At 31.2% G+C, this 12,877-nt stretch overlaps 2 protein-coding genes and 1 long non-coding RNA gene across 6 annotated transcripts; 2 read left to right on the top strand and 1 right to left on the bottom strand.

The window, feature by feature from the left end:
- Positions 1–5,035: 5,035 nt before the first annotated feature.
- Positions 5,036–8,355, top strand: LOC139906450 (uncharacterized). The gene is made up of 3 exons (XR_011782002.1): positions 5,036–5,500; positions 5,592–7,330; positions 7,411–8,355. It is a non-coding gene; the product is annotated as an uncharacterized lncRNA (long non-coding RNA).
- Positions 8,356–8,598: 243 nt separating this feature from the next.
- LOC121124885 (uncharacterized) lies at positions 8,599–9,700 on the top strand. Its single transcript, XM_040720086.2, has 3 exons — positions 8,599–8,761; positions 9,242–9,384; positions 9,442–9,700. Exons 1-3 carry the CDS (start codon positions 8,713–8,715, stop codon positions 9,553–9,555), a joined length of 306 nt encoding a protein of 101 aa, XP_040576020.1. The 5' UTR covers positions 8,599–8,712; the 3' UTR covers positions 9,556–9,700.
- LOC121124780 (glutathione synthetase) lies at positions 8,855–12,752 on the bottom strand. Of its 4 annotated transcripts, none has more exons than XM_071891303.1 (9): positions 12,447–12,747; positions 12,122–12,381; positions 11,226–11,359; positions 10,804–10,920; positions 10,558–10,738; positions 10,240–10,491; positions 9,903–10,177; positions 9,689–9,850; positions 8,855–8,950 (listed from the first exon to the last, which is right to left on the bottom strand). In XM_071891303.1, coding segments are annotated over exons 1-9 (1,485 nt in total). In that variant the 5' UTR covers positions 12,550–12,747; the 3' UTR covers positions 8,855–8,949. The 4 variants fall into 4 exon arrangements, with proteins under 4 accessions (XP_071747404.1, XP_071747393.1, XP_040575933.1 ...); XM_071891292.1 differs by lacking the exon at positions 11,226–11,359 and adding an exon at positions 11,747–11,892 and having other exon boundaries at positions 12,447–12,720; XM_040719999.2 differs by lacking the exon at positions 8,855–8,950 and having other exon boundaries at positions 9,388–9,850; positions 12,447–12,752.
- Between the last annotated feature and the right edge of the window lie 125 nt (positions 12,753–12,877).

Raw genomic sequence — 12,877 nt, 5'->3', positions numbered from 1 at the left:
TGGAAGGAACAGGACTCGAACGAGCTGTGGATTAGATATGAAAATCTTTGTTCCTCACTGGGTAATTTATTCGGGAACTATTTCTTATTGTGGAACTCTCCAGTTCTAAATAACTATTTATATGTAATATCAGAATAGTTCAAAATATCGAGAAAAGAGAAGCACATTATCTTTACGAGTCTAGAATTATCTTGCACTTGTTTACCAATGGCAAAAGAGACTCAGTAGTAATAAAGAAGTATACAATGATTCCGTAGAGGACTGGAGGAATTTATGTATAGAACAATGATTAACCAGTACCGAAGTCACTATCACAGACCTTGAAATGAAGAGGCACTTGCAAAATAAACGATCCTTCCATTAAAGGACACAAGGTCCACCGACCGAGTGAAGCACTTGTTCAAGGGATCTCGACTCTTAAGAGTCGAGATCCCTTGAATAGAGAAGACGTGTGAATATATATTCATAGGAACGGTAAGGATGGATGGATTCAGATCCAACTTCTCACTTCTCTCACCTCCCTCCTTTTGCTTTAAGTCCCACTTATATAGTCTGAGTGCAAATATGAAGATGAGTTCGAACTAGTTGTTCTATTTAAATAATCTGCTGTCTCCATAAAGTCTGGGTCTGAATTTCTGAAATTTGCTACCAAAATCATGTTTTTAGCTTAATATTAAGGAAGTAATGATCTATTTATCATCGGAACTTTATCCTTTTTTCCCCTACTATTTATGTTATAACATACACCAAAATCTGTAATTTAATATGATATTTCAATAAAACAACACAACTTCCTTAAACATCAAGATAATTGAATGAAAATTATAGGAATTACAGAGTAAAGTATTATGGAAAAGATGATACTTTTAAATACCTGCAAATGAATTGTGTAATATGAAATTCGAGTATATGAATATCTTCCCACACTCTCTAGAAAATTAATGATAGCTTAAAAAAAAGGAGAAGTTAAAAATTAAGATAAAGTATATTGCACAGTGATAAGTGCTAATGTCGGGTCAAAATTTATGTACTTTACATAAACAAATTGCTTGTAAACTTTACAAAATACTAGATAAATAAATTTATTAATGTCCATTATACCTTTTATTTGATCCATTATATTATATATGTAATTTTAAATGCTATTTTGAGATAACTTATTTTCCAGAAAATATTGAGATTAAACAAACCAAAGATTGAAAAAAAATTGAACTGAGCGAAAGACTAAGAGTTTATCTACATTAAATATAAATAAAGTCAAATTGATTGGGCATTTTGTAACATACCAAGATAATTGTACTTCTTTTATAATTTTAATATGATATCTGGGCCTTAGCAACACAAGCTTTTCTCCAAACCTCATATAAAGTCACATTCATAATTTTTTTTTTTTTTTCGTGGTTTGTCAAAACGAAAACAAACTAGAATAAATTTTCGGAAAATTAAGTTTGAATTTAAATTATATTCATCGTCATAATTATTTTTTTTTGTACGTGGTTTGTCAAAACGAAAACAAACTAGAATAAATTTTCTGAAAATTAAGTTTGAATTTAAATTATATTCATCGTCAAATTATCGTCAATTTTCAATTAATAAATTATTCTTATTAACTCTTTGGATGCGCCAGAAATTATACATAAGTACCTTAAATTGATTGTCATAATAAATGAATGAGAAATTGAAAGATTTTATTTGAATGGGACCATATCCGAGCCAATATAAGTATTTTAAATCTAAAAAAGGTTATAAAATATAGTTCAAATTTCAATACAAAGCCTATAATTGAGTCATATATGTCTATGAAATATTAGGGTTCTTGATTTTTGTTCGAGATTGTTTTTATATTGACGCTCCAAATATGTAATTCCCTTTTCTTGTTTAATATGAGGTACTGAGTTTTAGTATCACACGTTTGTCAAAATGTGGCCTTCATAGTCAGAGAGACAGACAAACTTTGCTAAACTTTTAAGAAGATAGTATTAAAATGGTAGACATTAACTAAGTCTGCAGTATTAATGTCATATTTTATTAAAAGCGTAGCTATACATTTGTAATTCTGTTCTACCCTAGCTATTTTAGAAACAGACACCAAAACAATACAATAAGGATCTGGACACACTGAATCTCAATACCTCTACGACATGTCACATGTGTTACTTCTGTTCAAGGACTCTAGGAAAATAGCGGTCTTAAGCTATGAGCTTCAATACTTCAATATTAATAGCTGATATTTGCATGATCAGTGATCACTTAACCATTTATTAGCCGTCTGAGTTGCAAATTACCCATCAAAGTCACAAACAATTTATCTTTCAATTCTAGTCTTATTAACATATTCAATGATATGTATAATTGGATCCTGTCTCTCATCTGAGAAAACTTACTAAATTCATTCCACTTCAAATATGGCCTAAACTGGAATTTTTCTAGACCCTTAAAAAGGAGAAAAATATAAAATCGCGATTTTTTCTATAGATCGAACTTAATAAAGTTAAATAACCAGCTCTAGCTATAGCCGTCAAACTAAGGGTCTTTTTTGCCATTATTTCATATGATACAACTATCCATACATTTAGAATCTTTTAATTTATTAAAAAACATTTTAACATTCCACTTGAACCTTAGATTAATCTGGTCAACAACTATAAATGTGAATTTTTATTAATACATTTCTATAAATTATAATAGTTACATATAAGGAAGAAAATAATTTAATGTATATTATATATAAGATAGCACATTCCTTTTAGAACTATAAATAAAGTTTCTTTAAGTTTAAGAATTTATTGATGAACTAGAATGGACTGCCCTTAAACAATATAATTGGGCATATTGTTTAAACTTATGTCGTTAATATTGAAACAAACACTTGAATGCAGCCAGCAGACACATAAGACAAATGTTCATGACTCCAATCATGATGCTAATCATTGGTATATTAATATTGTCGTATAAATAATTCGTTATAACATTTTTTTTCCTTTAAAATCTTCAAAATAGTTTAAAGTTATTAATTTACTCTTATTCAAGAACTTATCTATTATTATTGGAATTTGTTCAGCAAGTAACTTTTTAATAGTAATGGGGTATGATCTTATGAATTATGATATAGGTTTGTACATCTATGTCATAGTTTCTTGTTGTGGAGAAAAAGTTATTTTTTGTTTTTCTCGTACATCCTAGAGGTAGGAGGATTGTCGAGGGCCTTGATATTAACTTATATGTATTGTGGCTGTTGTTAATACAATGGATGCCCAATAATTTGTTTAAAAAAATAAAAATAAAGTAAGGCAATTTCCTAATGTGATAGGGTTTTTTGATATTAACTGTTTCTGAGTAGAAAATTGCCGATATGCATTATTCCTGATCATTACATTTCTATTATCACAAAAATATAAATCTGATGATACATGACATTATTATAGTCTGACTAAGGAATATTCAATGTAAATGTTGCTGATTGAGATTGTTGTTGCAATGAGATCCACATCTGAAAAAAATCAATACTTGGAATAAATTAATTATTGACAAGATTGTGTCCTTCTAGTGCAGTCCTAGTGGTTCTGGTTCTTGAACCACTAGAATCGGTAACGTCAAAGTCGAACCGAAACTGCAATATATTGCTTATCGATCTCGGTTCTTGAGGTTGTTTTCGTTTGTTTTATTTTTAGTATATTTACATATAACCTTTTAATATTCCATCTACATAATTTTATGTAAATGAAACACGTTGTTACCTTTATTGTGTCACGCAAACTTTTCTCAAAAAAAAAAAAAAAAAAATAGCCCGAAATCATCTGGTAGTCAGGCTAATAAGTAACCTAAACCAGCGACTATTTTTCTCTTATGTACTACGAGACTATTATTGCCATATTATTTCTTCACAATTTTTAATATTAATTCAGAATTATACATAAATATATTTATAATATTAAAATCATAAATAGTATTTTATTCGATATTCTATTATAAATAATATTGCTTAGCAATATTTTATTAAAAGCGTAACTATGGCCCCTTTAATACGAAACATGTGTAGACTGAAAGCAATCATCAATTTTCCATCTTCCTGCGCCCCTCCCCCTAACCTCCCCCCACGGCCCACAATTTGAAACCCATTGTCTTAAGTAACCTTAGTTCTCGGGGGCCCTGTTGGAACTTGGGGCACTATACACTCACTTTGGCCCTATTTGGATCTAATATTATTCCTTGCCCTTAATTTTCAGCAAGCCCCTTGAGGAAAGTGGAAGTAATATTTATTACATTAGTATTTTTTTCTAATTTGTATGTCAATTTGATTTCTAAAGCCTTATCCCAGTTATTATTAATTTCTAAATGAGTATTACGTAATTTTTCTCTTTGTTATTCTTTTCTGTTCTTCTCATTAAAGCTTGACACGGTGTTATCTCGCTAACACAAAAATACCCTATGTATTTTGATTGTCAGCTGTCGATTCCTAATATACTTCGTGGCTATTTCATAAATTTTTTTTTCATAAATACATAAAGTAATAATTAATAAGTTATTTTATCCATATGCCCCGTTTCCAAAAAAACAGAAATACAATTTCTTGTTGATCCCTTGTCGTTAATATAATATATATTGGCCATTTTATTATTTCGATAAAGAAATTTTGGCTTTTTCTTCATAGAAATAATATAATAACTTGATAAGTAACTACTTTTTTAATCAAATATTATGAAGATATATTACAATATAGTATGGAATAAAATACTTTGTAATTTAATAAGTTATTAGTTATTTGGCTAACTACCAGATGATTTCGAGCCTTTTTTCTGTTTCTATTTAGAGGAAAGGTTGCGTGTTACAATAAAGATAACGACGTGTTGATCATCAATCGACAATCACTCACTTTATCAGCCTACATCAGTAGTAAGAAAAAGACAGAGTGACGTCATATGAAAAGCGACCTCTTTCGAAAAAGTGTAAAAACGCTGGACCAATATATCTTCTCAGGCGAACTGTCGCGTTTTGCTACATGGCATAAAGCTTTAGCCATAGGCCCATAACTAAAGGACTAAACGAGTTCCCTTGAGTTCTTTAGTCATAATAGAAACATTAAATATAATATTAATTTAATATTTAAATCATAGACGTGGAGAGGGGGGGGGGTAGGCGGATTTTCTATCGAAAAAATAAAATTACTTTGTTCCTAAGTTACATTAAAAAGAGTTAATTATCCCCTTCAAATCTATTTTTTCGGAATCCTTTAACGTACCTACAAAATACTAAGCATCTTTTGAAACCTACACTCCCTCAATGTTCTTTAAATACAAGGTTAGTCAACAAGACATTTGAAGAACAAACACAGCAAATCTATTAAGTAACTTTTTTTCTCTTTTTTTTGATGATGTCATTGGGTATAGAATAGAGACTTTGATATTATTACAATTGATCTCATATTTTCAAAAGATAAGATGCTTACGAATACGAGAATTTTCAGTATTTGAGCTAATTTTATCAATTTATAATGTCTAAAGTAAGTTAAAGTTGAACAATATATGCACGTAAATGGTCATTCCATCCATATCCTATTTTTATCATTAAACTTATATATTCTGTTTAATTAGGTGAAGAAAAGTGTGTGGATCGTAGCTTTCTGCCAAGTTCGATAAACACATCATACCGCCGATTCCCTAAAGATTCTTCCATAAGGAAAACATGGATTGAGGCATGTAGAAGGAAAGGTTACTTTAATGTTCAGGAAGCTAGAATTTGTGGAAATCATTCCGAGCCTTCTAGTTTTAAGCGAGACCTTAAAAATGAACTCTTGGCATTTCCCACTCGAAATTTATTAAAACCCGGTTCAATTCAATCTCGTTTCTTACGAAAAGAATTTACCATCCCCAATAGAGATAGATAGATATTTCAGATGGAAAAAACAGAGCCATCAAGCGAAGGAGGAAGAATGAAATTCAGTGGCTTTTGGATTCTACAATTCTTCCAAACGCCTGAGACTGATCACCATCCTATGCTCCAAAAAGACGAGCATGGCCAGACAAAGGAAAAATATCTTACAGATTCAATTACTCAATGGGATATCCTAAAACCCAAATCAAAATTTGTATCGGAAATTCACTACATTAGAAACAAACTTCTGGTGGCAGAGAAGGAAATTTAAAATCTTGGAGAGAACAGGTATCTACAGACCATGAAGTGTGAGTTGATTATCGTGAATAAATGTATTCGCGGGAACCTTAGCCCATCCTTAAAAAAACGTATCATATCATCTAAGACTACTAAGTTCAATCGTGGCTATACAAAAGATGAAATTATAATTGGACTTGTCTTAAGATATGAGTTGCAGAACTTTTGAATATCTTGGGTTAAGGCCTTGAAAAAGATGTTACAGATTTCTGAATTTAACGAAAAATTTGTAATCTTGGCATTTGATGAAATTGATTTGAAATGAAGATATAAGATGGATCTGAAGAAGCAGAAAATAGTTGGCCCTTGTAAAAAATTACAAATGGTAATAATGCAAGGATTATTCCAGGGCTGGAAGCCGCCAATCTTCTTTGATCTCTATACTTTCACGACCAAAAATCTACTTTTTTCTATAGTATGTCAAATAGAGGAACACGGTTTTCAAATTCGTTGAGTCACAATGGACATGGGAAATATTTCTCTCATATCTCAACTCTCTTTGAAAGACCAAAATTATTCCTTTTCTAATCCAGCAGATCCCTCTCGTCTTTCCAGATTCATCCCATTTATTAAAAAGAGCTCGTTATCATTTGATAGACAAATTATTTTTGATATTTTGTAAAGATAGAAAACAATCAGCAGAGCTCCAGAAATCATACTTTCTAAGACTTCTTGTTCAAGATGGTGGTGAGCTTACAATAGCTCATAAACTCATAGATATTAATTTAAATTACATGGGCAATGCAAGGCAACGGGTTTCCTATGCAGCCCAGCTACTGTCAAGAACAACTGCGAAAGCGATTTCTTTTACATCAAACCAAAGAGAAGAAAAAGGTGCAAAGCTTAAGGAAGATTTGATTCTTACATTTGACACATGGTTTGATGTTATGACTTCTGGTCATATATTTGACAAGAAAAAAATGTCATGTGGTTTGGGTGTACATTGGGAAGAGCAGCGTGGATCATTAGAGAGGATGGAAGTTTTGATTACGTCCATGAAAATCGAGAGGTGGTTATTTAAAGGCTTATCTTCCATGGAAGGGATTTTAATTTCTATTAAATCCTTAAAATCTGTATACAATGACTTGGTTGAAAATTGTCTATTGACTTACATCTTGACAACCAGACTTAACCAAGATTGGGTCGAAAATTTCTTCAGTAGGTATGTTGGGACTGAGACTGATTTTTGTTATTGAATTTGACTATTAATCTCGATATTATTATCCGAATATTTTATTTTAGAATTCGTGGTATATCTGGCGATAATTCACATCCGGGGCCGGTAGAAGTCAAATCTAGAATTAAAATATTACTAGTGGGAAAAAATCTTCAATTCTACGTCCAAGATCCATCTGTACAGATGGAAGAAGATTAAGAAAGTAGACCTTGTTTTACAGCTCAAATATCTCAAAATGTTAAAATTATTCGGGAATCCGATAGTGAAGACATAAATGAATTGTACCCTCCAATCGACTCATAGGAAATATTGGAATGATTTTGAACATGTAAGAAATTGTCAAGATTCAAAATTACTTGAAATTTCCTAGAATGCAAAGTGGGACTGCAATTTTCAAGGTCTAAGTTATGTGACTGGATACATTGCAAGAAAAATGTATGGAGAATACCCAACTCTCGGTCCTATTTCGTCCCAGGTTCCTCATGAATCATCACTTTCTCCCTGGATAATCTATTTGTCTAAAGGTGGGCTAATAGTCCCAGAAGAAAATTTCCTTATATAATGTTCCCTATTTAATGATGACTTTTGCCAGTTTCATACTGATTTAGATTGCAACCCTAACGTCATCCGTGGATTTAGGGATTTTTTAATTTAAAAATATGGACGTATATTCCCCGAGGATATTCTTAGGTTTTTTCTAAAGTACGGATATTAATCAGAGTCAAAGCCTTGAATTATAATTTAAGGGTAAATGAAGCTAAATCCAAACTTAGAAAGATGAAACAAATTCGGCAATTTAGTTTATAACACTTTTTTTGAAAATTAATTTTCTAATATGTTCGTATATATTTTTTAGTATTAAAATAAATTATAAAAATATCCTAAATCATGTTTCAGTGGTTTTTCTACTAATATGCTTGGAAAGGGAAAAAAATATAACGTTCCAAATTATAAACTATAATGCTTTTTATTGGTCTGTTAAAAATAAATGATATGAGATAATTTTAATACATCTATTTTGTATTTTTCCACCCAATGACGTCAGAGAGACCTATACTATTTTTTCCGAGGGAAATAGAAATGGTTACTGCCAAACTTTGTATTTAAAGAACATTGCCCTCCTTATAGTTTTTGCGATATATTTAATAAATAACAACACTTATATTAGGAACGTAAATATAATAAATAAATAATATAAGCTTCTACCTATGGGCAAGAATTCTGCGTATGCCATGAAGCTGAATATTATTCATGAAAGGGAGTGCTCTTCTTCAATTAAGTAGCAAAAGAACAAGCGTTTTTAAAAATAAATGAAGAGGAATTCATTTCTGATCAGTCAAGGTCTTCATACAAAAAAGTAGAACAAAATGCCAGGGAAATCTGTACTTGGAATTGTAGCTGATATTCGAAGAGAAGGTAAATTATCTAAAAATAAATTGAGTTTTATAATTAAGTCATGAAAGTAACTGATAGTATGTGAAGATCTTAGGCCTCAAAAACATACATTGTTCTTTGTTTATGTTTTGTTACATAATATTATACATATATAATAATTAAATAACTCTTGGATGATTGGCTCTAAAGATTTTGAATTATAAGTTTTTCCTATTTAAAAAAACAAATATATATATATATAACAATTTAATTAGAAGACCTATTAAATAACGATGAGTATAGTGTCAAGGCATCCTGAACACTCGTCTACAATTAATGCATAGGTCTGAGTGAATACAAAAATGTATAATTCGTAAGGTAAAAGCAATTAACATATATCATAAATTGTGATTATACTTTTTTGGTTATTGCTTGAGAATGGGTAATACAGTTCAGAATAATATGTACTTAAGATGCCCATTTCAATCAATATCCTACAAATGATAAATACTATAATTTCAGATGAAGGTGAATACGTGTGCCCTAGATCAACAATCTTTGGTTTGGAGAATGTTGAAGTAAAAGCATTAATTTCCTTAGGCTTGCAATTAACGGATAGAAATAAAGACGTTGAGGGCTATGAAGTGCTTAGCTCTGCTTTCAAGGTACACATTTGAAATATATTTATTTTTTATTAAATCGACAATTTATTACGTTAATAGTTAATGCGTATACTCGGAGAACATATGGGATATTATCCAAACGGTGATCCAGCTTGCACAGAGGGACCTGGTGGTCGATCAGTCCTCATCTATACCATGGTTAAAGATCTCTAAATATTAAAATTCTAAGATTAAAATTTCAGAACTACCTTATGGACAAGGTCTTTAATAATTTGTATATAAAATTCATTCACTCATTAATTATCTATAAAAAGCCTTTATTAATCTTAAAATAATAATAAATTACTAATTCTGTAAATTGGAGTCCTTGTCTTTTAGTTCGATATCCATTAAAAGAACTGAGTCCAAAGCTCCAGAGCCAGATGCAACACCTCCTTCATTACTACTATTGGACTTTGTTCGGAGCATATGTCCAGATTGTTGGTTAAATAAGATCGAATCCTCGGATCTAATGAAGGAGTAAGTTAATTATGTACAAGAATTAAACTGATGATTCCTACCCAAGGATGCATCCAAATATCCCTAACTCGCTTACACAGTCCTCAATTTGAAGATCCTTTTTTCCACTAACAATAAGATAGTTGGGAGTAATGGGGGGCCATATCCTGTCCATTACAATATACGCATTTCTTTCTTTCGGTTCCTTCAACTCGGAAAAAAAGGTTTTGATATCAGATCCATAAATGTTATTTCCACCTCCTTCTCGCTGTGGTTTGAGCACAAACTTTTCAGGAGCATTAAGCACCATCTCTAATGTTCGATCTCCTTCCTCGTTCTAAGAAATATAAAATTAAATATATTAAAAAAAATCATTTAAGCGGGATCAAAGTACTAAACAAGATTTAATGGGTAGAGACCAGCAAATAGCTTTCGTATTTCTTGGATGTTTGGGTTATCCTTTCCTAAAAAACGTTCAAGAACACCAGGGACACTCAGCTCCTGTTGAACTTTTTTTGTTCCAGCCAAATGATAATATATACTCGGACATTTAATTGCTAGAGACCTTTCTATCATTAGTCTGGCCTTCCACTCATCATCTGAAGGGTATTGACAAGGGGAGTATCCGCATCGAAAATAAACCAGAGCTACCTAAATATATATTTGGTTATAAGTTTCAGTATCGTTTTTTTTATCCGATTATTTTTTTTAACATACCTCTTGGTCCTGAAAAAAAAGTTCCTTTTTTGACGAGCCAAGCTTTCCCTCATTAAACACTTGAGTTAGAGTTTTACGAATGATTTTTATCTCAGGAGCCAGTTCCTGAATCTTAAATTGAAGGAGCCTTTGATCACAAATATTATAAGTAATATCCTCAACAATGAAGAGAATAACACTCCTAAAAAAAGGGGATAATTAGAAAATTAACTTAATGAATATTGAATTGGGGTAATATAATAGTACATAGAGGATCCATAAACTTTCCATGCTTGAATCATGGAACTGGCAATGTTTTCAAGAGTAGTATTCTTGGGTAGATTCTTCACTAAATCATAACGACCCAATTCCGTAAGGACATACCTAGAAAAAAGATAAAGACAAATCAGACTTGACATCTAGGTAAGAGCAGTTTCCTTTCATTTTAATAATTAATTATATGGCTAAGTAGCTATGATAAATATATTTTTTAGCAGATAAGTAAATATTATGTCAGAATATTTTGTATTATTAGGAAACAACCCAGAAGGCTGTTGGCTGAATTATTTGGAAATACAGTAGTAATGAATTAGTTATTTATAAATAATTATAATTAAGGTGAGTGATGAATAGAAACAATGTTAAGATGAAAAACAAAAATTCAGTTATAAAATTGAAGATAAACTAACTTATGAAGGTCTTTGAGATGTGACGAAACTGCTCCAAAACTTGAAGCAATTGTATTTATTTCAATTTGCTTGGCCGCGAGATTAGAAGAAAGACAACTCATATAGTCCGATCTCAATATACCAAGTACAACTCCCTGTAAAATACATTGTTTAAAAAAACAAAAACAAAAAACAAAGAGCTTGGGTATTTATTGATTTAATTGATGGGATTTTACAATAAGTGTGTAATGTGAGTATATGTAGAGAATATACTTTATTACATCCTTTAAAAGTACAAAAATTAGTTAAAACAAAGGTTCAGTACATAACAAGGAAAATAATTAAGTGCTCCATGAAACATAAGGCATTAATAACCACTAACAAAGAAGGATTTAATATGTAATAGCAGGGATTATTATACATAGCAAACGGTATCACTAATAATTATTAGAAATGATCCGACCTTTTCTATCATCGTCATCATCAAAATTATATTTAAAAAAAGAAAAGAAGAAGATATGGAGGCTAATTTCGTTACAAACCTATGAATGAGCTGGGACGCAGGACCTAACCAACCAAATCCCGAGGCAATTGAATTAATTTCAACTTGCTTCATACAGCAAAATGCTGAATTATTTTGATGACAGTCCAACATGAAGTCCGATCGGAGTATTCCGAGACTAAGACACTTGAAAACAAAAAATGGGTCAAATACTACTAGGCAATGGCGCACTTCCTTGTTAAGATCTGATAAATATTAATAATTATATGAGTGAATGTCAAGCAAGGGTCAATAATTAATTAATGATCTTTATTGTATATATTATCATCATCCCTATTCTACTTTTTTATTGCTTTGAGAGATGGTAAATCTGTGTATGTCCAGAGATGATTGATAATAGTGAATGATTAAATACCTGAGTGATACCTTCATTCATCACGCAGTCATAAATGTCAAAGAGCTTCTTTGTAAATTCGTCACATTCGATTGTTTGACTCAAAGTTTTAGTGAGAAACTCCTGGTCGTGTGCTACTCTATGCATTAGTTCATTGAGGACAGGTTGTATGTCAACGACGTCCTGGAATGGTTGCTTCGGGAAAACAGAGGGGAGGAGAACAAAAGGTGCAAAATAAAGGCTCTCTTCCTCATACTTATCCTTATAGCGCATTCCAATTCCTATTAAATACACAATATATTATAGACAGCCGTTTATTTAATAAGATTAATTAATCATTGAATACCATGGGTTACAGCAAAGTCTTTTGCGGACTTGACTACGTCTTGTAGAATGTCTTCTTCAATAGGCAAGGGTATGCAGGCCTTCAATGGACCACGGCAACTCATGAGTGAAGAATGAATTACTTTTTTAATTATTTAAAAGTAATCCTCAATGAAAAGTGAGACACTGAATATAAATTTTAAAGTTAACAATTAATTAATGTAAACAAATAAGACACAAACACAACTCAAACAAGTTTTCTGGTATATTACTGCTACGTCATTTATTTGAAGTATGAAGTGTACAAGTTGAAACTTGTACCCGAAATATTTTATAATATTCTGTTGTGAATAAGATGTAACTTTTAAAAGCAAACCGTACCAGTTACAGCGAAAAAAATTGAGATGAGGAATTTACAGTAGGACTGGTGATGAGGATAATGCGATAATTGAA

Source organism: Lepeophtheirus salmonis, chromosome 1 (genome assembly GCF_016086655.4).
Source record: "Lepeophtheirus salmonis chromosome 1, UVic_Lsal_1.4, whole genome shotgun sequence".
Lineage (NCBI taxonomy): Eukaryota > Metazoa > Arthropoda > Copepoda > Siphonostomatoida > Caligidae > Lepeophtheirus > Lepeophtheirus salmonis.
Note: the sequence above shows the minus strand (reverse complement) of the source record. Positions and strands in the feature narration are given on the sequence as shown.